Raw genomic sequence first — 24269 nt, 5'->3', positions numbered from 1 at the left:
TTAAAATGGAGAAATCAGTAACTAAACAAGGAACTGAGTAAGAATCTTTCATCCAGTTGTGCCCAATAGGACTGGGAAACTATGATGGACTTTTCATAGTTTTTGATTGTTTTTTTGACAAAACTAAACAATAACTGTTAAACATCAAAAACATAGTTAGAATGTAAAAACTGAACACACACTGACATGGTTTCTGTTGATGTCAAGGCCTGATGTTGCTGTAAAGACTCAGTAAAACAAACTCTTCATAATTTCCATTGTTTAATAGTCACAGTTGAAGCACATGATATAAAAGAATATTTACACTGACAGTTTAAAATAAAGAAAACAAAGTTTTGACAGTACACACACATACCCAACAACTGCTACTACCTAAGCATGCTCCCCCAAAGTAGCAAACACACATTAAAAAAGGAAAAAAAAGCCACATTGAAAATTAAAAAGGGAGTAAAGTGCATGTATGACAGACGTCCCTGTACAGACATTTCTGATAGACTGCAGAGAAGCTTCACTTGCCAGTCACAGGTATACTCCTAAAAAGTGTACAAAAGAGATAACGATCAATTTAAAAAAAAGAAAGTACACACCCACATGGTGAAGTTGTGCTACACAGTCACACTCCCACACAGACACAAACCAGATATAAAAAACATGTACAGTTCCTAAAATGTCAACACTCACAACAATATAGACCTTTACATCCCAAAGAGAACAGAACAGAAAACCCACAAATATACACTCTGCCTTCAACTCCCAATCCCCCTAACCTTTCTCCCAAACAGTAATACATACATTAAAAAAAAAAATCTAGTTTGAGTGGCATCAGAAGGAGAGGACATGATAGAGACGAGTTTACATCAGTTTACCGAGTGATGATGAAGTTAAAATCGATTGAATGAAACACACATTCCAGGAACCCAAAACCTGACGTTTGTGCAGGTCAGATTTGGTCGACTTACTGAGGTATTGTGTAGTCAAAACAAACAAAAAAATCCAGCATGTCTCTTCTCTTTCTGGTCCAATAAACTGGCGTGCAACTATGCAACTATTTCCAAATCCTACCAACAGCTCTGGATACACCGTTTTTTGAGGGAAAGCTCTAATCTATGATATCCGTGGTTCAACCTGAGATCTTGTATGTTTAGAATCGGCTTTGATTAGTCCTATTTAATTTTGGTACAAAGCTTTGCCAAATTTTTCATCATTTTGAACCAAATCTGCCACTTTGTGTTGATGCGATTTTGAGCAGATTCATTTACCTGTCAGGATTGTACCAGAAGAACAGCTGCAGCTTTTTCTTTCCAGCGTAACTAAAAAAAAAATGTGGATGAACAAACATGAAAGCAGGAGAAGAGGAAAACGGAGGCTACATTCTACATAACATCAGGCTGAACGATTCAACCCACCAACCAGTCAAGTAAATATCAAGTAGATAAAAGGAGAAACCAGCAATGACGTAAAGACCGAGGCTCAGGCATGTTAACGTCCGGATGATTTGTTGATTTGTTGCTTTTTAAGTTAATTCCTGGACCCTTCATAGCCTTGTCACTGTTCTTGCACCGACGCTGGTATCGCACGTCACAGATTTCACAGGCTCTTGGTGGATCTGTAGGGAAAAATGTAGAGAAACTCCTAAACATATCCTTTAAGGCAAGAGGCATTGGTTTGTTTTGCTGAATAAGTTTTACATCTGCACTTATTTTCCATTTCTAGGTGCATGATCCCTTTCTCTCGCTCTCTCTTACACACAGACACACGATGAGGATTACATGGTGTGATAAAGGGTGCTAACAGTTCTTTTTTTAAGCCGCCTCAAAGGATGAGTCCTTCCATATTGCTGCCTTGTGGTCATAAGTGTTGGCGCAGGCGAATGTAGAAAATCCTGGGCAGAGTTTGCGACGTTTCCTCTCTGCGGACTCCGGCTTGCTCCTGGTGAGGTTTCTCCCGGTTCGGAAAGCCTCTTTGCACTGATCTCAATGACGTCTGAGTGCTGGCTGGCTGAGGAAGGAGAGTTGTGAACCCGCTGCTTCTTGGATTCATCACTGACTGTGTGGACTGGTGGTTGTGCTAAGGGCGGAGCGGCGGCGGTGGAGCGGCTGAGCTCCCACTCACTCAGGTCATTGGCGAGCAGCTCCAAGCAGCCCAGTTTGGCCAGAGAGGCTGAACGCTTCATGAGGGATGGAGGGGTCAGCCCTGCCTGGCGAATCCTGGCTTCCATCTCTCTAACCCTCTTCTGGATGCTGCTCCCTCGCTTCTGAGTGGGGCCAAAAGCCCGTTCCACTCGCCTGGCCGTGCAGCTTCCACCCATGCTCACCTGCTGCAAGAAGGCACCCAGCTCACACAAAGTCTCCCACGTTTCCCTCATGATAAAGTCACTGTGGGGTCCCTCTATTGAACAGTCCCAGTCTGTGCCTGACTCGAGCTCGGTCACGCCCTCCAAACATAGGAAGTTCACAGAGGCAAAGGGAGACTGGGCAGAGTGGTGGAAAGACGAGGTAGAGAGCAGTCTAATATCAGCAGGCTGGACTTTGTGTCCTTTTGTGCTTTTGTCATTATTTCCTGGCGCCCCCATCTCTACTACATTAGCACTCTCTCTTTTAACTGGCCTTAATTTTCCATTCTCCTCCTCCTGCGCTTCATGCACAGTGCCAGCTACTGACACCTGCGAGCAAACAGATGCATCCTGGGGATTTGAGATTGTTGCAACATGGATGCTATGAGGACGCCGCTGAGCATTGGAGGTGCTGCCGGAGAGGGACGGCGGAGAGGATGAAGGCGAAGGAGTCTCGTGTTTCATTCTTTGCTCCAGCTGTTGGGTGACACGTCGAACGGACCCCCTTGTCCAGTCGCTGTAGAGACGAGCAGGAGCCCCTTCCTCCTCCTCTTTGTGTTTTCCTTCCTCTTTTACATTCTCTGCTTCCTTCTGTGAGGAAACATCTCTAACCTCCGTTTCCTGTCTCGACTTCCTCACTTCCTGGTCAAGGGGGCCTTGAGGTTCTGGTTGGCTAAGAGGGTCGAGAGCTGACGCCTCTGTGGGCTTCAGTCCTGTGACCTGCACAGGGACATGAATGTCCTATCAAGGAAAGAGGGACATATATAAGATACTTCTGTGTAAATGCTGAATAAGAGTGTCAATATACCGTAAAGTTATTCAAAAGACAGTTCAGTAAAACTGATTCACATGTGACAGATACTTGGCATAAAACATTCTACTTATGTGTCACTAGGTGGCGTTCTTACACTTAAGACAACTCAGGCCAATTTAACCAAATGAAGATAACAATATGAGGCAAAATTTAACTGCTCTGGGGTCACTACACTTCCGAATGCCACCAAAAATCGAATTTGTTCAAAAAAATGTTTTAAGATAATCTGTGTTACATTCCACATATCCGTAGCCTCAAAAACCATAACGCCTATATTTGTAACTCCACTGTAAACTTACAAACTGAGATAATTGCCAGAGCATGAAAGAAGCCTAAGAAGGAATTCTACGAGGCCTAAAGCTTCTACCATAATTTTGGTATTAGGATGAAATTAAGTTTGCAGTAGTGTTGTAAGGTTTGCTATAAGCAACACTTACCTTTCTTTCACAAGTGGAGACCTCTTGAAGTGGGGCTTCTTTGCCACAGCTCTTCATTAGGGGTGACTGCTGTCCTGCAGCACAGTGACTTTTACCATCTTGACTCATTCCCTTGAATTTTTCCCTGGCACTGAAAAAATTAATGTGATCTGCGCTGTGGCCGAACAACATCACATTGTCGTGTGGAATGGCACTGGGATAGCTGATGAAATCATTATTGGAGGAAGGATGGGAGGCCAAACCATCCAAAGATGATCCACATGGATCACAGTCTGGTTTTTTGACCAGCACTGGTGCAGACAGAGAGGGTCCAGCCTGTTGTGTGCTTGGTGTTTGTGTAGTCATGGGCTCAGGCACTGACACTAACATTGGTTTTATCACAGAGCAGGATGACGCTGGTTTGACAGCCCCGTCATCCATGCAGGCAAGAGTAGAGAATGGAGCAGGAGAGGCAGGGAGGTGGTGCAGAGATGGAGGCGGGTGAGGTTGTCTAACCAAAACACTTTGTGCAACAGTCACCATATCTGTCTTTTGAGGCTCAGGCACCACAGTGGCGGCCCTGGGCTGGGAGAGAGGAGGTGATGAGCGCTGCTCCGCAGAGTCACATAAGCCATTGGAGAGTGGGGGAGATAAAGACACAGAACCACCTGTGGAGTGAGGACGAGGGGGGTCCGGCTGGCTGCTCTGGACTACAGCAGAATGAGAGGCAGCCTTAGGGCTTCGAGCTTCAGCATCACCTGATAAAGCTGCCACCCCCTCAAGGGAAGAAGAGCCGAACTGATTGGACCTGATACCAGTATCAGGCTGGCTAGTGGAGTGTGATGCTTTGCCAATGCTGGCTGAGGTTCCCAGTGATTCCAGCAGCTCTTTCACGGAGGGACCAGGTGTGCTGCTCGCCTGGTTGTGAGGGTCTGAGCGACCCAGGCTGTGGGGCTGGGCGTAGGATTTAGACAGTGGCTCATGGTGCTCAGACAGATCGCTATCGGAGTGAGAACGCCACAGTTTGTTGTGCCTCTGCTTGCTGCGAAAGAAGGTAACATGCGAGTTAGAATAAACACAAGAAAAAGAAAAGCTTAAACTTATTTTTCTGCAGAGAAGCTATATATATAAGGTTAGTGTGCTATATGTATTATTTCACAAATAAATATGATGCTGAAATGAAATACAATTTTACCACATTTTTTATTTTCAGTTGATCAATGATCATGTGTAATATGAAAGCAGCTATTAGCAGTGATGAACCTAGAAAGGATTATCACTCTACTCTGTATCACTCTACTCTGAACTGATAAGGGGGCCAGAATCACCACACCAAATGAGTGCAATTCATGCTCCATGTCCTCATACAGTACATGCAGTGTCAACATCAAGCTATCTCTAAAAACCGATACAAAATACACTTGTGTGTGGGTACCTGGCCATGAGTATTCCCTGATATTCCTCCAGCTGTCTCATAAAAGATGGGTTGGGTTTGGTCACAGTTCGACGCTCCTTGACGTAATCAAAGGCTTTTTTCAAATCCCATCCATACTCTTTCATGGCATATGCAATCACTGTGGCCGCAGAGCGACTTATGCCCATTTTACAGTGCACCAGGCACTTGGACCCAGCTTTCCTGGTGAAGATATAAAGAATTGAGTCAACAGTTCTATGAGGCAGATGGTTTGACTGAGTCATAGTTTTCAAAGGACCAAATTTTCAAAAAATAAAACTAACAAAAAACCCCAACGAGAACAGACAGAAAAGGCAAAAAGAAAGACAGAATACTTTTCCCTAACAAGGAGAGCAGACCACTGACGCAGGAGTCTGAAACTTACTTGGCTCTGGATATAAATTTGTAGGTGTCATTCCAGTAGGCAAGCAGGTCAGTGGCCTCCTCGTCGTAAACACGGATGTTGTGATACTCAAACATGCCAGGGAAGAAATTATCAATCTCCCTCGTTACATTCAGGATGTACTGAACTCTGTACAATGGGATTAGAAGAGGATGAGAGAGGTGATGACATTTAATTTGATTCCAATAAAATAATCTTAGGGCTTTCTCATATGAATACTTCATGTTCTTACTAACTACACCACACTTTGTACTGTTTAAAGGGTTGTGTTGTTCTTTGTCCTTCTTACCCACTCTTCTGCAACTCCTCCAAATTGGATGCATTCCACTCAGATCCCTGCAGGAAGCAAAAGCAATCCTCAGACTTGTTCAGAGCCTTCCACTGAGCTTTTCATAATGCTAAAATCCAGCAGCAAGACATGCTGACATCCAGAGTGCACTCCAAAGCAAACAAGAACAAAGTACCTTAAAATTGGGAGGAACTCAGAATTACACAAGACTATTACATACTTAGTCAGGCTCCCTAGACATGAAGTAACTTTCATGTAAAAAAAGTGGGGGTAAATCATCAGATACTTTCTTTTCTGTGGTGCCAAATGCAGCAGAGGCACTCCAAGTTAACCTACCAAGAAGACGTGATCAAAGATCTCCGTCGGACTGTCCATCTGGCCCAGAATGATAATCATCTCATTGTCGATGAACTCCTTGAACTCTCGCAGGTTGCATGTCATGTGCATTTCTAGCTCTGTTCGGATCTGCAGAAAACACTACAGTCAGGAGCAGCATACACAAGCTTAACCTAAAACACAGGACTTTAAAGTTTGACACTGAAGACTAAAAAGGAAATTAAGAACCCGGTCATGGACCCAGTTCCTTGCGAACACTGATTGAATGTTTAGAACCTTCAGTGATCCTCAAATCAGCATCTGAAGCAGTGACTCACTTCTTTGCAGGTGACATTCTCAAGATCTTTCTGCATCATGATTTCCCTCAAACTGCTTTTGATTTGACGCTCTGTCAGCTCTCTTTCTGTAGGTCTGAAAAAACATCATATTCACAAACATGATATGAAGCATATGCACATTGACACTTAACCAAACCACTTTATAGCACTATGTGTATTACCCGGGGATTCTAACTTTTACAGTTTGTCTTCTAATATTTGCATGCCATTCAGTTTTCTACAGATGATCATGGGCTTATTGTACAGAAAAAAATGTGAAAAAGTATGGTAGTGAGTGAATAAAAGTGAAAAACAAAGTCCATATCATCTGGATACTTACACATCAGAAAAGAGTACAGGCGAATCGGCACGGTGTGACTGCACATCCTGCATTGCATTCCACTCATTGATTCGGGCCTGATCAGAAGAGACTCTGCTTTGATAGTAACTGACCCAGGTGAGGAACAAGCTGCCTGGAAAGTAGTTGTGACAACGAGCCACCTCGCACGCTTTATGGAGTGACTGGAGGGCCGACCTGTGGTGAGAGACAAAAATAAGATTTAAAACTGAAGAAGAAGCGCAGAGATAGAAAAACACTTGCATAAATGAGACACTAAGATGAAGAACATAAGTCAATACACAAATATCCACAGTGTGACTCACCACATGGCTTGCACAGAAACGGGCTTGAACACATGGACTCTGGTATCAGTTGACACACTGAAACCCCTGAGAGGAAGAAGAGAGAAAGCACAGTCAGAGGTTAAATTACAAATGATTGTGTCAGCCATCTTAGCAGACTGGTGTGCTGTATAGATAAAGTATGTTGGAAATATTCTCACCCATCTCCATCCAGATGTATCAAGGTGTCACTCCATAAGGGCAAAACCAGCCCTACAGAACATGAGCTGAAAGGGGGAAAAAAAAATCATGTTACAAATTTATGTACAGCCTCAAAACTTCAGATGCATTTAAGCGTGTGTTTGTGTCACCGTCTCACCTATCGACTGGGCTAAAATCCATTCCCAGCACCACGCTCTCCTCCGTGTCCTGACGACCATTAGTTGAGACCACCACCATGTAACGGGTGACCTGAGCATGGGCGCTCTCCAATCGAACCGCCTGGAATCAGGAAAAAAAAACACAGCTGATGTCTTGACAGTTGATTGAAAACCACAAACCTTTATTTTGTTTGAGTGTTTGTGTTGTATTGCGGACCCACCAGTTTGATGTTGTCCTCTGGTCTGAGGAGAGTGAACATGGTTTGCAGATGTTGCTGGATGTCTCCTGGTAAGATCAGAGGCATAGCTTTGGTCAATGTGAAGAACTGCAGCGGTGCATACATGACACCGTATTTAGCAAAATGCAAATCATTGTTCCTCAGGGCATTTATCCATTTAACCTCACCAGCATGTTTGCTGCGCAGCTGAGAGAAGCGAGAGGCAGAAGATGGGGAGGAGCCATTTCCTCGAGGTAAGAAGAGAGCAGCTCCTTTAACTGTCAGGAAACTTTCACTGATGCTGCACAAAAGAGTGAAAAGAGAAAAAAAAATAGTAAGGAACAACTAATCAATCAAGATATCCTTTACAGCATTTAGTGACTTGTCACTTCAACAACCAAAACCTCTATATTAGATTCCAACTAAACCAATTAATAGGCCCACTGACAGACAATCAGCAAATCTTGTGATAATCTGCTAATCGTTTCAGTAAATTTCATGCAAAACGGCAAAACATTCTTCAAGTGCAGCATCTCAAAAGGTGCAGATTTTGTGTTTTTCTATGTCTTGTGTGACAGTAGACTCAATATTCTGTTTGTTTTTGGACCACTAGTCAGAACAAGCAACATACAAACATATGGAGTGTTGGGAACACTTCAAAATGTTCAGAGCCCCAACTGCAATTGGTGCTTGTAAGCTGGGCGTCTGATTATTTATACTCTACACTAACTCTATGCTGTCATCACTGTGGGGACATGTCAAAGTAAACATTGTTGTGTTTTATTTATTTCCTGCATAACTGTCAAAAGCAGACATTTTTGTTCTCCAGCATGAAGCAGCTGAATATTACAAAGATTTTTAGCATCTAAAAGTTTAATTTGTTTCAAAAATGCTGTTTTCTTAGGAAATCCCCACCGAACGCCTGAACAAACATCTTACACAAAACAATAATGGAAAGACTTATGTGTCGTCATGAGCTCAAGACACTTGACTGTGCAATGTGCAGCAGAAACCAGCTGGCTCCAATTACATGTTGGCTTAACCGAAATGGACAAGTTCATAAAATGACAGAGGCACAACAAACAAAGACGCACTGAGTTACACAGCAAGAAAAACAAACCAAACAATTTCCTGATTTGACCTTCAGATGAACTTTCCCAAAGCAGCAGGGATACTTGCAATGTTCATCTCTATACAAAGGACAACTTCACTGACTTTGGCTGTAACTTCAGTACTTTATGGCACATAAGTGAACAACTACCAGCATGGAACTGGCAGCTTCCAGCTAAGCCACTTGGCACTACGGCTCTCTGAACAATAGACTTATGTAACAGACTTAAAATGACCAGTGCATTCCCTTAATTTTCACATTCCTCTGATGTTTCTGGATCTGGGATTGACATCACAGCGAGTTTCTCACTATGTTTTGTGAATCACGAACACCAGTAAGCACCGACTGAGTTATCACTCCATACGGAGGGAAATGATATGTATAGGCATAAGCTTAGAAAGGACCATCACAGGCAGGAGGTTGCATTGTGACACGTCTGCTATGAGGATGAAGGCAAAGAAGAATAAACCTGGGGTGGACAGCAGTAATTACAGAAGTGACAATTAAGCAATCTGTAGCTTCACAAAGATGACTTTTAAAGTAACATTCCTAAGTGAGAAAAATGTACAATAAAAATTTATGATACCATATCGACAGACATCTAAAAGGCCTCTGAAATTTTTAAGAAAAAAACACAACAAAAAATTGGATTTTTTTTTCAAATATACATTTTGATTCAAGCAAACGCAGCTGTATCCTTGTTAAAGTCTTTAGCTTCAAGTTCTTTCCCGTGGCAACACTGACAAATGGCAAAATTGGACATAGACTGTAAGAACCAAGTCTTATTTGCACATTCTTTTTTAAGAATAAATACCACAAATAAACAAGCTTTTTGTTTTTTACACTGTTGTGTGCCTGGATGTCACACAAACACATGTCTTGTACACGAGCTAATAATATGTAAATGTAGACAAACTATGCACCGACTTTGTTGATCAAACATACATTTCCACTGAATGCAAGTGTCACTCCCAACATTCAATCTCAGAATACACTATGACAAATGAATCACACCATCTGACCCACTATGGTACACCGTGTGCCTTCCTCCTGTGCCCCCTCAAGATACATTTGAAGCACAGCTACAATGAAAAAACTAAAGGTGGGTGGAGGGGAGTGCCTGTGAGCAGGCGAGTGAAGCATCTGGTAGACATTTCTCATGGAGCAAAGGGAAGGAAACCTCTTCTCACAGCCACTGCTTCTGTCCTGTCACATCCTTCCCTTTGAGTCATTGTGGAAAAACCACAAGTCTTTGTCATGCCAGACCACTGTAACCACACGTCTAAGTGCAGAATAAATGACCACATGAACCAAGTGATGACAGAATATAAGTGCATTGTCCAAGTGAGTGAGTGTCTGAATCAGACTGCAGCAGCTGCATCTCACTATTTAGCTGCCTCTACATGTTACTGCAGCTCATGTTGATATTTATTTCTACATAGTACATTCAGTCCACTTACAGCTGATAAATTTCCCCCTGAGAGATCACGGAGTTATCGGTGAAATAAGGTATCAGCTTCACCCCGCAGCAGGCGCAGAAGCAGCCGGCCGACGAGCTCCGTGGGGGTGTAACAACACCGGGAGGCATCGCTGCTGCGGTGGCGGGACCAGGGCGCTCAGAAGCGTGCTGCAGTCACCGATAGTCGCTGTCGAGGTGCGGAGGAGATCACTGCGCAATGCTCAGGTAGTTGTGGAAACACAGAAGCTCTGGTGTAAGTTTTTTTTTTTTTTTTTTTTTGCAGTAGAAATCACGACATTGCCAGTAAATTATCCGCCAACGCGATGCAAATTAAAGGTCAATTATTGAGAAGCTGCAGAGATAACTGACACATTTAACACATGCTGTCGCAGAACAGGTGCCTCCAATATCTGCTCAGGGCTTCTGCTTCATCCGTCTGCAGCAGGCTGCGGTAAATCCTGAAGCTGAAGGGGAGGAGACGCACACGGTCCAATCCAGAAAACCACAGTCTGTGGTGAGGACTGTATGACGGATTATTAGTGCCATACCGAGGGACAAATACATTACTGGCAGTCATAGAATAAAGTTAATGTGACTTAATGCTGGTGGTCACATCGGTTCCAAAATGCATTAGTTTTAATTGGGATTGGGTGGTATAGCTGAAAAATATCATGATAAAACTGATCTACCAGTCCAAATAAGTATCTAAATCTGATCATTTTAATACCTATTTAGGGAGTCAGTTTTTTAAATTTCCAATATAACCATTTTTAAAAAAATCAAATCACACAGGCACCAATTTTAATGTTAACATTAAATTTAATTAAATAAATAAATAAATAAAAACATCTAAGGATACAGAAATCATCTCACCTTAAATAAAGAAAGCAAGTAAAATGAACTTTGAGATAAACTGCCCTCAGTGAGAAACATCAATAAGATGCAACAGATAAACTTCTTCAGGAGATCTGCCTGACAGGACGTGACAAGACTCCATTACTGAGGGATATGACAGGCTGTTTATGAACGAGGGATAAAGCGTGCTTTGTGTTTGTTCCTGCAACCAAACTTTGCCCTTTCGTTATGTGCTGTTATGACTGCGCCCATTTTATTGAACAATTTTCTCATGGCTATTGGTGTGTCCAACACCACTATCACTATTGTCATCCAAACTTGATTAAAAGGTCTTTTTCCAGTAAGACCCTTCCAAGAAGGCATCCAATTATAAACTTATCAAAAATGACAAAATCAAGCTTTATGACAACAAAGCCCAATGAAACAACCAAAGGGCTATACATTCATAAAATCCAGCGTAGGAATAGTCATTGCACTCTTCAGTTACACATTAATTTGAGGTTTTGCGCAGTTTGAACTGTTTATTCAAATAAAATCCAAAGAAAGTGCAGGATTTGTTTGGTTTCTCTGCATAATTTTACAAGGTTATCTCGCAGAAGAAGAAGAAGTGTGAAACCTGCTATACAGACATAGAAGAAGAACAGTGGAACCTATCACCTTACAGCACAAAATGCCTTGGGATGGCTTATGATGTGAATTGAATCTACACAAAACAAAAAAATTGAACTGAACTCCTCAGGGAGTTTCCCCCAAAACCAGTAAGCTGTGGTATGTCCTGAAGATTATTCCATGATCTCGGTGTAGAAACAGGAGATGGCAAGGGCTAAGGAAATCCATTTAGACAAACAAAAATCATAACAGCTCTAGACAAGCATGAAGAGAGTTTACCCAATAACATTTTGAAAATAAAAATGGACACCCTGAGAGTGGTGTTAAAAATAAAAATAAAAATATACCAAATTCTCCTGAAGCTTAATAAAATCAAAGAGACCAGATCATTAAGTACATAGTGACATGTACTGGACAATGACTTGGAAACACAATTTCAACAAAATAGTCTAGTTATTGGTATTACTGTAGAGTTGACAGTAAACACATGAATAACATCCTCATAGTCTGAAACACTTATGAGAGTAGCCTGGACAAACATTTTCGTAATTGTTCCTAGCATTTTACTTACCATATCACACCTAACCCAAATAAATTCTAGTGGAACAGTAGTGTGGTATATAGACACTATTTCAACCTTTGTCAAGATACAGACAAATAAAAAAAGAAAAGCAGTAAGGCCATTATACATCATGATTAGCCATAAATTCACCAACGAATAAAAGCAAAGCCTTGATTTTTTTACTTGAGAAGCCTGTGATATTATTAGTCATAATAATAGTAAGCTCTGGTATCAGTATGCTTTTTCACTTCCTCTTTTCTATCCTGGTCTGGTAACCTGAACTCTATGTTGTATTTAACAGTTTCGGTGAAACCTAATTGTCCTATGAAATAACTAAGGAATCCCTGAATCTCTTACTTTAGAAAGCAAAATGAAAAATAAAAAAGCTAGTTTTACTCTCATTGATTGATTTGCGACTAAAAATCAACACACCAACTTCAAGGGTTTTCTGGTCATAGGCTCACATAATTTTTTGTCAGTAACACCTACCCCTGCTGCCAGTTTTCTCTCTTCACAGGGTAACAAGAGCACCAGAAATATTCCCTGACAACACCTCCCTTGATTGTCTATTAATTACCCCCCATACCATGTCCAGAGGGGCATCCTTTGAACAGGGTGGGTCACACACACTGATGGCATTTGTCAACTCTGTTGCTGGAGGAAGGGTGACAGTGTTGTGTAACCAACTCTAGGTCTGGAGCCTTGAGACAAAATTCTCACCAGTGTCAGCAACACCTGACACTGAAAATGCATCCAGCAACAGCACAACAACAACAACACCACCATGACAGTGGAAAAAAGATTGAGAAATCAAAAGGGACACAGCAGCCAACCCATGACACAAGGAGAAACTTGACCTTCGGCTTGGTTGCGCTGCTTGTCGATCCCTCGTGGTTTCAATGTGTAGGATAGATTACAAACCGAGGGTAACTACGTGGACACCACCTGACTGCCAATTCATACCCCAGGATAAACAACCACAGCAGTGCAGTGTTTTTCTCTGAGATCTATCTGTGGCACCTTGTAAATGTGTATAAGCTGCTTGAGAGGTCTTGTACATTTAGGTTGTCTCTGATGCTTAATGAAATAACCAGGTGGCGGAATTTAGTACAAGATGAAGTGGGTTCTGTCTGGGATATTCGAGGTTTTGACCTTCTTTCACGGATCTTTACAAGCTGAAACTTGCACATTTATAAGTCTCAGAAACAAGTGGTTTAACATATCGAAGTTTGTACACCGATCGTCCTCAACATTAAAACCACCTGCCTAATAATGTTTAAGTCCTTCTTATCTCTCAGGGTGTCCAATAGTGTCTGGTAATGGGGTGTTGGCAGCAGTTCCTGTAGGTCCTGTGAGTTGTGGGGTGGGGTCTTTTTGGATCAGACTTGTTTCAGCAAACCTCATGGACACCTTTTTTGTTGTATTCCTTAAACTAGATTTGGGTTAGAGTGCTGTATGCCAGCACCCAAAGTTTCCTGGTAGAAAATTGTATAGTTGTGAGATGATCAACGATATTCACTTTGGCTGTCCGTGGTTTTTCTGTTGGGGAAAATCAGTGTATAAATACTGAACTGTATCAGAATGCTGTCAAGCATTAAGCAGAAACCTTAACTGAAACACAGATGCACAACAGAAGAGCACTAAAGTTACACTAATGAGACGTAAATACTCATGAGGAGGCCTTCATCGTCGATATCAGCTACCTAATCTGAAATTCACTTGATCAACACATCAGACTCCTGTTCAATTCTCCCACCACAGCTCTCCTTTCATGTCATGAGGTTGCTTTCTACTAATCTGACTGACTTTCTCGCTTAAGTGACTCCCTTCATGATCACTTTCATTACTGTAATTAGCCTTAGCAATTACAATACATAAATATTTGTGCCAAGATTTGTAAAGGCATTGTAGATCTATATTAGGTCTAACAGGCATACGCTATAATACCGTCTCAGGGAGGTGTGGACTCTCTCAGCAACCTACATGTTTATGTGTGTGTTGTTGGACTCATCTATCAAGTTCCAACTAACTATTCTCCCTTTTGACTGCTGAAATTCACACCATCCAATGACAAGCAGTGAAGGCCAGGATGTGGTTTTTATGTGCAGACAGACACCAGACACTCTTCTGCTGCTCTTATGTTTCCCTGTATACAAATACACAGACAGTCACCTTAGGGATCACTACATCATAAAGTAAGTCGAATACAGCTCAACCAAGGCCCATTCAGTATTTATTTGAAGCACAACCACGGACTATTGATTACCATCTACTTCATGAGCAGTGAAGCCTTGTATGTATTACACACAAAACAAAGTCGATCTGATTATTTACAGTCTAATCAATCTGCATATAGCACCTAACACATCACATTCATTGGATGACAACAGAGGGAATGAGAAAGATTTATTGTGGAGGCTTAAAAGCACACAATGAAACTGTAAGGTGAAAGAAAATGTGTAGCAAGACAACAACAAAAAACAATGTCCCTCCTTCCCATTAAGGCAAATAGTTTCACATTTTCCTCATCTAACTAAACTTTAGCTACTAAAGTATTATGAAGATTAGAAAAGATCAGAAATACTCTGCAACTGTAGGATCATATTAAATTCCCTTATCCTTCTTCTAATTTCCCCTCTGCAGGTTGGCCAGTGATGTTGCTGCTTTAGCTGATGTCACTATCCTGCTGATGTCACTGACTTTAATCAGCAGCGCTGCAGTGAGCCTTGCTTACGCAGGCAGACACACTGCATCACCAAAGTCTTTTTCCTCAATGAATGTCACCAAGGCACCGATGTCAGAAAAAGAGCTCTGCTGACTTCTATGGCATGACAGGCAACAGACGTCAGCAGAGTTGGTGAAAAGAAACCTGCTCCTAGGATTTGAGAGCTATTAACTGAGCGTAACAGGCTGACTTATACTGAATCATTTTTCTGTCTTTGCCAACGCACCTGAAACCGTCAGGATATGAATACCTGATACTGCAGCTATGACTTAAACCTGATCTTAAACTTACCTCTGGATATAGGCTACGTATTTCTCAAAAAATGATGGGCTGTTACATAAATGTGTCCAGCTAAATGTAATTTGGGGTGACTAGCAAAACCCACACATCATAAATTAGTCTAGCAGTATAGTATTGTTGTAGGAGGTGCGTATTTAGATTTCAGCTGTTAAAAACAATGCTTACATTTTTGAAGAATGTGATGTTATTCATATAACCTGTATCCTCTATTTACAATGCGAGTGAAGAGGGCATGGGGGAAGGCCAAGACTGCATAGTATTTAAAAGAATTTCTAATATTCTGCAACTCTAGTGCATGTTAAAAAAGTGGATTGTGAGAGTACAATATCTGAAGTTTTTCATTCAAACCATTCCCATAATTAAACCCTGCACACATGGTCTGTTTTAATCAAAATAAATCACAACACAGGAGCTTTCTTTAACTCAGAAGATAAAGAAACTCCTACTTCTTTTGCATTTTTAAGGCAGTACATTAAACTGTGAGATACTTCACAATAATCTTTGCCTAACTTATGGTTATAAGTGAAGAATCTCACTTATTCCTACACAATATGTTTTCTGGCATACATCAGTAAGTCAGTGTATTTGTTAATACAGCTTATGACTGGCTTTCTTTGGCCAATGTATGGAAGGTATTCGGTCAGAATATTTCTTGATAAATATGTGACTATTTTATTAGACACGATACAAGTTCATGAGGAGAGAAGAGAATTGCCATCTGGGTACTGTTGTAAGAAATACAGCATTTGTAAAGCCTGGTATCAATGCTGTAGATACACTTATCTAGCTAGATGAATGCAAGTCTGTGACATACTAAACAATGACTTGAAATAAAGCTCCACTCTAGAAAAAAAAACTACCCACTACCCAGAACAATAATGAACAGTATGTGCTGGTCTTAATATCCAACAATGCTCCAAAGTTCAGATGGAAACAAATTACAACATATTAATAAAAATATTGGACCATGACGTCTAGAAATATTACCACAACAAACCTTTAATATGAGAAGTGAACTGAACGTACAGGGAAAACTTCCCTAATCTTTTAGAGAACTACAGGCTTTTACAGGCTCCTCCTTCCAGTATTATATACAAAGCTCCACACTGGTTAAAAAAGCAGGTCATGAAGGTTTGAGGCTATTCTGAAGTCAAGACAAGACCCAGCTCCTGACCAGGAACTTCATATTTTTATATGTGCTCCACTGAAAAAATACAAAAATTAGACAATGGCATGTCTGCACAAGTAACAAGGTCACAGTGTTACATATTCCACAAGAGGGTGGATCAGCATGCAGTCAAATCAAACGTCACAGGAGCTCTGATTTCCTCTCGACTCTATGTGAATGACTGTACAAAAAGGACAGCATAAATTTGACTGATCAAATAATCTTTGGACTTCCAAACAAGATATTTCTAATAATATACTAACTACTCAAACTCAAAGTGACATCCGATAATGTACCTATCTCTGTACATACACACACAGCCCCAGTATGTGAGAGTAGATTACACTCCCAGCTGCACAAATACAGACAGTCCTCTCAGTTGGATGGCACAGAGCTCCAATGACCAGACAGGCACAGAGACGCCCTGAGTTTGGGAGTGGTTACCAATCTGCCCCTGGATCAGCAGTGGAGCTCCCCTGACCCACATACCCAGACCGGCATCACGCAGATGTTGCTGCCCTCTAATGGACAGCCAGCAAAACACCATTAATTATCCCATACATGAGAGGATTTCAGGATTCCACTTGTTATTAAAGGGCCAAATATAACAAAGGAAAATGTAAGACTGTTCATTGGTATCATGTAGAACAAATAAACACAGTAGGCAGTGAAAGGAAATTGCTGATCACCGGTGGACTAAAGCCAGGTGCGAGCATGGTTGCGTCAAACAGGATAAACCAGATTTCCAACTTAGATGCAACAATGGAAGGCGCACCGCAGTAGCAGAGCACCTCTTTATCAAGTCACAGCAGAACACGAAGGGAGTCCTGCAGTGTCAGACATAAGTAATGCATAATCGTTATCTGCCTCTTCAGGCAAAGCCTATTTTCTCCCCTGCTGGTCTAGGTCAGGTCAGGTCAGAGGTCAGGGGCAGCAACATAACAAGCCCTGCGTTCTGAAGTGGTTTTTGGCAAGATAATCACAGTGTCTCCTCATTTACTTGACCTGGCTTTACATTTCCCTTACAAAGTCACTGTGAAACAAACTCCTGGTTTATAGTCTCAAAACTACACTACATTTTTAAGAGCTCAAAGAGAAAAAAAGATGTAGGAGCTTTATCTGATACGACATCTACCATCCTACCTCCGAGGCTGAGAGCGGCGGTCATCCTCCCCACTACCGGACTCCTAAGGAGAGAAAATGAGAGAAATACTTTTAGTGAGAAGAATATGGAGACTAACATTGACAGTGAACAACTGAGGCTGGAGACCAAAGCATGTCATCATATTAAAATTATCACATTTTAATATTGATGGATTACAACAATTGCTTAAAAATGTCTATTTCAATGTGTTTTTCTGATTATTTTATCGCTTCATTTACATCACATTATTATATTAAAAGATAACAGACGAGCTTTTATCAGTCATAATAAGACATTTATCTCAGAGCTTCATTTTTCTTTTTGTTTTCTGTAAAAGGAAATCGTTAATATTTTGTACAGTAAGAGCCAAAAAGCATCAATAATACTTATGAAGACAGACAATTATAAATAATAACTGCAATAACATAAACAATTTGGACATTACACAGATTAATATAATGATGTTGAGCAACGGACAACGGAAATTATTTGCAGCGTTATAATGGAGTGGTTCAATTCCTGACCAGCCTGGACCTTAATTTCATGTTATTCCCCTGCATTTAACATCTCTCCCCACTGTATCTATCTAATAATTCCTGAACACGCCAAAACTTATCCTAGGAACAAAAGTCATTATCATTGCTGTGGCAAATGAGAGAGATCGTAACAAAAAATAATTCAGCAAATTTGAATTGTGCCACCAATTAAACCAAACAAATACTGAAAGACATTTGAGAAGGAATTGAATTCAACTGTCCAATGCTGGGTAACAAAGAGCAGCTTGTGTATTGCCCTATTCACAAACACACACACACAGACGCACACACATTAAAAGTACAAGTAGCTTCCAACTCAGCATTCAGCCCAGCCCAGGCAGAGAGCAGTGGTGCAGAGAGACAGGAGAGAGAGCAGAGTTCAGCTTCAACTCAATTTACACACTCTCCAGGAAAATGACCTCAGTCTGCTTTTAAGGTGTGGCTGGTCAGAGAATAACACATTCACGCACAAAAACAAGCTGGGAGACAAGGAAGCACAAAACGAAAAATGTAAATCCGAGAATTTTGGAAAATAAAGCTTTGCTTTGACATGACTAAGTGAGGGCTCAGTGGGGGATAAACGCCTGACACTTATCTTTTAATGCCTGGCACTCATCTTGTTTACGCTGTGTGTAGGCTTAACTAGCCTTAATGACATTACAGAAACATTAACAGCTTCATAAAAGGAAGAAGTGGATTACAGGACGACGATAGGCCACAGTAAGCACAGACAAAAGACGAAGTCACGCAAGGCTGCCACAGTGGGTTTGATCTGATCGACAATGGACAATATAAAAGAAAAATCACATGACGGTATCTTTTCTTATTCGCGATAGTTAAAAATTAAAAAGGGATGTAGTATTTGCTGTACATCGCGAATGTAAGTCAATAAAACACTGATAAGTTTGGGACTACGGACTGTTAAAGACAAGTACAAAACAGCATGGATACCAGAAATTACTGCCAGGTCTTATGACACTGGTGCAGATTCAGTTCAGTGCAACAACTGAAATGGGCGGTGCTCAGCTGCTCTCAGACACAGTATCCAAAGCAGGTTTCCATTGTGGGCTCTCAGAGAAATATTTAAAACAGATCTAGTAAAACGACAGGCATCTCATGTAAAGTATGTGATGCCAGAAGCAATGTATAAGTCTCCACTCCATTCAGACCCTTAATAAAATACATTTTTAACAGTAAATGGCTTTGCTGTGGTCTTGTATAACAAGTCTCAATGCATGAAAATTGTGTCATTGGCAGGTTTTTCTGAGACGATAACATTCAAACACCCTGACTTCTCTTGAACGTCATGATGAATTCTAATTCTAATGAATAATCAGATTTCAAATGAACACAAATAACCTCGCTATACACCACAAATGAGAATGAATAAAGGGATATTTCACAAAAAAATTAACAAAGTTGTGTATGAACTATATAGTTATTTCATATTTCAGTTCACCAAATGAGACAAGGTGTAACTTGTTGTTCCATGTTTTCATATATCACCCAACCTTTGCTTAGATGAGAATACAAACAAGACTTTGCATATGAAAATTTGAGATTTTTTCAAAGCTTATGGAAATGTGAAGCCTGAGCATCCAGTCTGGGCAGAGACCCGCAGGAGTGGAGGCCAGTCTGTGCCACCAACATCAAGTTTTCTTCCCTAAAGACCAAACAACGGTGTCTAAGTGTGTGAATGTCTATTTTCCCTACAAACACCCTCATCAGACATGTTCGACATAAGATTCAAGTAAATATGATGAGGGGAAAACAGCTAGCAGGCATGTCCTGAGAGACTTCACACACAGACACACACACATCACATGACAACTAGACAGGAAACCAGATGAGTATCTGTACAATTTGTTACCAGAGCATGTGTGTTACTACGGGTTACAATTTAAAAGCATATTTCATTTAGAAAACCCTTCACATCCTTCACCACCCCAGACTGCCTCACCTTGCTAAATTACACATATGCATATCTTCTTCCTTGACTTTTACAGCTCATACTCCGGGCGTGATGAAAGATTGGCTGGTTCACAACCACATCCACAACTTACATAACCATTCAGAGGACAGAAACTGTAGCTAATCATTGCACTGCTTTAGAGCCATACGCTCCTTGCTGCTGATTCCTAAATAGTATGTAAAATTTCTTTTTGTCAATGCTTTTACATATTTTAAGGTTGTTCTGGATGACAGTCAGAAGAAATTACCAAATATGTGTTTGTACACAACAAGACTGTTATTATTATTATGCCTACTCACAGAACCTGTTTCACTCTGAGAAAACAAAGGGTGTGAAGAACACGGTTGCTTTCAAGGCCACAATACCTTGGGACTGTTTGTGACTGGCATTCTTGGTAAAAAGATAACTTAACTGCAGTTTGTGATTTGGGACACAGCTGGGGGTAGAAAAACATTTTCATGCACAATTACTGCAATCTAATCTAGGAAGGAAACAGCTGACACAGTTTTCCCTTAATGTGCTCCATGTTTTTGGGGGGCTTACAAGGGTTTTTTTCCCCCATCCTTTTATGCAATATGCAGTCTTTAGTTATACAAATATGTCAGCCAGTTGCATTTACATTCACATATACAGGATTTTTCCTGGCCCAGAATAGGTCGGCTATTCGACTACGCACGACAATTAGCATGATGGGCCTGCATACAGTGAAGACAATGAATCTGCGTTACCTAGTTTGACAGAAATCTATGCATTTCCACTGTTATTTCTGATCACTTGTTAGCACTGGTAAATTTTCTTTAGCGCTGGCTAAAATCTCTTTGAGTGGCACCTGAAATATTTCAATGCAAATCTACAAATTAAACCTTACAATCACAACAAGTTTCATATTTTTTTTGTCATTTATTTAATTCGCTATGTTAGAAAAAAAATACCCTGTAATCTGGTTGGTTCATCCCTTTTGCAAAATGAGTCATGATATAAGTGGGAATCACATTATCGTTTTTTTTTTCCTGTGTGATGATGTGATTTTTGCTGTGATCTGAATCCAACAAGGACATTCCTTTATGTCTGTAGAAGATGATTATTAGGCTGGATCATCTCTATAGCACCACAGTGCTTCATTCTTAGATGCATTTTGTGACTCATTTTACCTTTCTAGAAAAAAAAACGCAGATCCTGTGATCTGAAAATCTGGACATATTGCAATTTTGACAATATTTCACTTTCTTGTTCAGCCCTAAAACCCATAAAGAAGTTAGACACGCTAACATAGCCTATTCAGCCAGCACTTGGAAGTAAAACATGTATAAATATTTATGACATAATAGGATTGACGAATAACACAATTGCTATTTGTATTTGTTGTGACTGTGAAAGTTAAGGTTTTGAAGTAGAATTGTGATTGGAATACTCATTTTGGGTGTTTTAGTTTTGCTGCAGCACTAAATGAAAAGGTAACATGAGGAATTTATGAAAATATTTTAGTTTGTTTACTTATATTTATTTGAAAGAACAATGCTGAACTAACGGAAACTGTGATGTGTTTGTTTATTTTGTTGTTTTGTAAAATAAAAACTACACAAAGGAACAGCCATCTTCTCTTCACGCAATACAGCTGTAAATTAGATCTAATAACTTATGTGTACTTAAAGTGTGCACTGTCTAACTGTATTTTCTTGGAAAATAGTATCAGTTTGGAACTCTGTATTGTCAGATAATCAATATTAATTGACAAAAAAAAGTTGATTGGGATGTCCATATCTAAAACACAAACAAACAAAGACATTCAAAGAAGTTTTGTGGTGGAGTTTATGTGATGATGCCAGAATTAAATATACGGTATACTGCAAATGAAAACTGGTTCCAATTATCAGTAATTGTTCTCCTTGTAGAAAATACTTGAAATAAGTATGTGCCCTGTAAGCACCTCTTAGGTGAAATACAATCATACTAATTGCTCCACTCTGAAGAAGACAATGCTGTTGATAGTAGACTCTGCAGCACTGACACAGGAAGTATACGCAGATGTGTGCAAGAAACTGAGAATAACATTTGAATGGTGAACCGAGAGTGTATGCTCGTACATCACTTCCTCAGTCTGTGTCTGATTGTCTGGTGGGGTCCCCTGCTTCTGTAGAAACCAGGTGAGCTGAGACAACAGCAACAGGAGAAAACACCTGCTGCTCTGCTTTGCATGGCCACACTCCTGACTTCACCGCACACGCACACACAGAAAGAGAGAGAGAGAGAGAGACAGACAGACAGGAAGACAGAGGCAGGTAGGAAATATGCAGACCGACAGACAGGGAGGAGACAGACAACAAGAGACAAAGAGAAAGACACGCGTCCACAACCTCGTTTACATAACAAGGCAGCACACAGCAGCCATGTAGTAAATAACCGCATACATGTGTGCCACAAGGCGCTTATTAGAACCGGAGGTGCATGAAATACTAATTGGTAACGTGTTAAAGTGCAATGCTGGAACTACAAACCGAAACCAAGAGTGTAATTTATTCTCACATAGATGAATGGGGAAGTTCAGCCATTATTCACTGCACAGACGATGGAAGTTGGGAATTTTTTTCACATTGTCAAGTAGCTAACTGCCAGCTGAACCTTTACACAGACGGAAATGTGCACAACGGGACCGTGTAAACAGCTGAAACCATTAAAACAGGAGGGAAAACTGCCATTTCCTCACTAGCTAATGGTGCGGTCTTTGTGGACAGCGAGGACACAACATTTTAAAAGCATATTAAGTTAGCAGCAACGCTGACAGTGTAACTAAAATGATGAGCAGCTATATTTCACGCATGCGCAGGAGTACAAAGGCAAGGCACTTGATGACAGTGAGAAGCCGACAAAAAGACAGCGGAAATGAAGCCGCAAGTCGCCTTCGACAGCACAGAAATTAGGTTTTGATGCCCGTGGAAGCGGTAGTGGAGGAGGGTTCAGGAAAAGCGGCTCTTACCGAAACACAGGGGCTGGAGCTGGTGCTGGGGGTCGGTGAACGCTGCACGGTAACCAGCGCCATTCAGCGACCGGGAAGCGGACACCTTAGAGGAAGCGACGGCGGCGAGACGAGCATAATTGTCTTGAGAGGGCGGAACCCCAGCTGGACCCGAGTTCTCGGTCTTCTCTCGGTTTTCCTCTCTCTTTCTCTCTGGTCGTGGACTGTTTGACTACTCCCCGGCTGTTTCCTCTGTCAGCGCCTCCTGCGCATGCGCAACTAGCCTCGGCTTGTCAATCCCGATTAACCGTATGTGTGCTGGAGGTAAACAAAGCAGCGAGAAGTCTTATCTGTCAGTCAAACAACATACCAGATGTTACTGAAGGACTGAGGACTTAAAGTGAATGAGGAGGAGGCAAACAACCTACAACAATCAAAATCTCAAAATTTAGAAATTTGAATCTTCTCCAGAAATTTAGCATAGGCTTGTTCTAATGATGTGACACCCCAGTATTTAAAACCTGAGGTCAAATTGGTACAATAAAGGCCAAAATAGCCCAACTTTTAGTCCTTAGTAATGTTTTGTCTTCATAATCACTGTATCCTACTTTACCCATGATGCAACTTATCAGTCTCTACATCCTGGTGCTGTGCAAGCTTGTGTCAGTAAAACTTTGCATATACAGTTTTGAACTGTGGCTTTCCAATAAAAAAAATTAAGTCTTTACGCCCAAGCCAAGATAATCCAGATGACATCCTCTGTGTTATTTATTTAGTTATTTAAGACCTTGAATTATGAAGGACAGAAACACAGTAGACATTACAGGATTCTAGGCCAAGATCGAAGTATTTAGGCTAGTATTTGTAATTGTGTAGAATTATTTTGATGTATATAATTGGAGCACCTCTTTAATTAATATGCTTTATGACTCTTATAAGATACATTTTTGCATAATTCTGTATTTTCAACAATTATTGTCATCTTAATGCATTAATACTAAGGCCAATTACCAGATCAGCTTTCACAAGTCACTCTCAAATCTTAAGACAAGTGAACTTTAGTTGTAGTTTAGTTTAGTATTGTTTTGTTGTTTTGTTTTTTGTAGGTTATATCTGAAATTATCTATACCTAGGTTGAGACATTAAAACATCCCCTTTGAAATTAAATAAAGCATATTAAAATTTGATTTTGAGGCCCATGATTTTTTTCTGGATTAGCTTTGAAAAGTTTTGTTGGTTCTGAGCATGTAATGCAAATGTGATGTGTGTGATTTGTTTTAGGTTGACTGTACACTA

At 40.8% G+C, this 24269-nt stretch overlaps 1 protein-coding gene across 2 annotated transcripts; it reads right to left on the bottom strand.

Annotated features, from left to right (window-relative positions):
- Positions 1 to 248: 248 nt before the first annotated feature.
- On the bottom strand, positions 249 to 23258 carry ssh2b (slingshot protein phosphatase 2b). Of its 2 annotated transcripts, XM_022208146.2 has the most exons (15): positions 22995 to 23258; positions 17512 to 17555; positions 7768 to 7880; positions 7583 to 7647; positions 7361 to 7482; positions 7203 to 7268; positions 7024 to 7089; positions 6701 to 6895; positions 6361 to 6454; positions 6044 to 6172; positions 5708 to 5754; positions 5401 to 5547; positions 4998 to 5198; positions 3584 to 4604; positions 249 to 3073 (listed from the first exon to the last, which is right to left on the bottom strand). In XM_022208146.2, exons 1-15 carry the CDS (start codon positions 23055 to 23057, stop codon positions 1766 to 1768), a joined length of 3681 nt encoding a protein of 1226 aa, XP_022063838.2. In that variant the 5' UTR covers positions 23058 to 23258; the 3' UTR covers positions 249 to 1765. The 2 variants fall into 2 exon arrangements, with proteins under 2 accessions (XP_022063838.2, XP_022063837.2); XM_022208145.2 differs by lacking the exons at positions 17512 to 17555; positions 22995 to 23258 and adding an exon at positions 10151 to 10619.
- Positions 23259 to 24269: the final 1011 nt, after the last annotated feature.

The sequence above is a fragment of the Acanthochromis polyacanthus genome, chromosome 17 (genome assembly GCF_021347895.1).
Source record: "Acanthochromis polyacanthus isolate Apoly-LR-REF ecotype Palm Island chromosome 17, KAUST_Apoly_ChrSc, whole genome shotgun sequence".
NCBI lineage: Eukaryota > Metazoa > Chordata > Actinopteri > Pomacentridae > Acanthochromis > Acanthochromis polyacanthus.
This window is presented reverse-complemented; position numbering and strand designations above follow the sequence as displayed.

Excerpts from the sequence above, each read along its gene's own strand:
- ssh2b (XM_022208145.2), bottom strand. The coding sequence starts at position 10,278 with ATGCCTCCCGGTGTTGTTACACCCCCACGGAGCTCGTCGGCCGGCTGC. Across the intron at positions 6,173-6,360 it reads AGAATGTCACCTGCAAAGAA|ATCCGAACAGAGCTAGAAAT; the intron begins GTGAGTCACTGC and ends TGTTTTCTGCAG. Across the intron at positions 3,074-3,583 it reads TCTCCACTTGTGAAAGAAAG|GACATTCATGTCCCTGTGCA; the intron begins GTAAGTGTTGCT and ends TTTCCTTGATAG.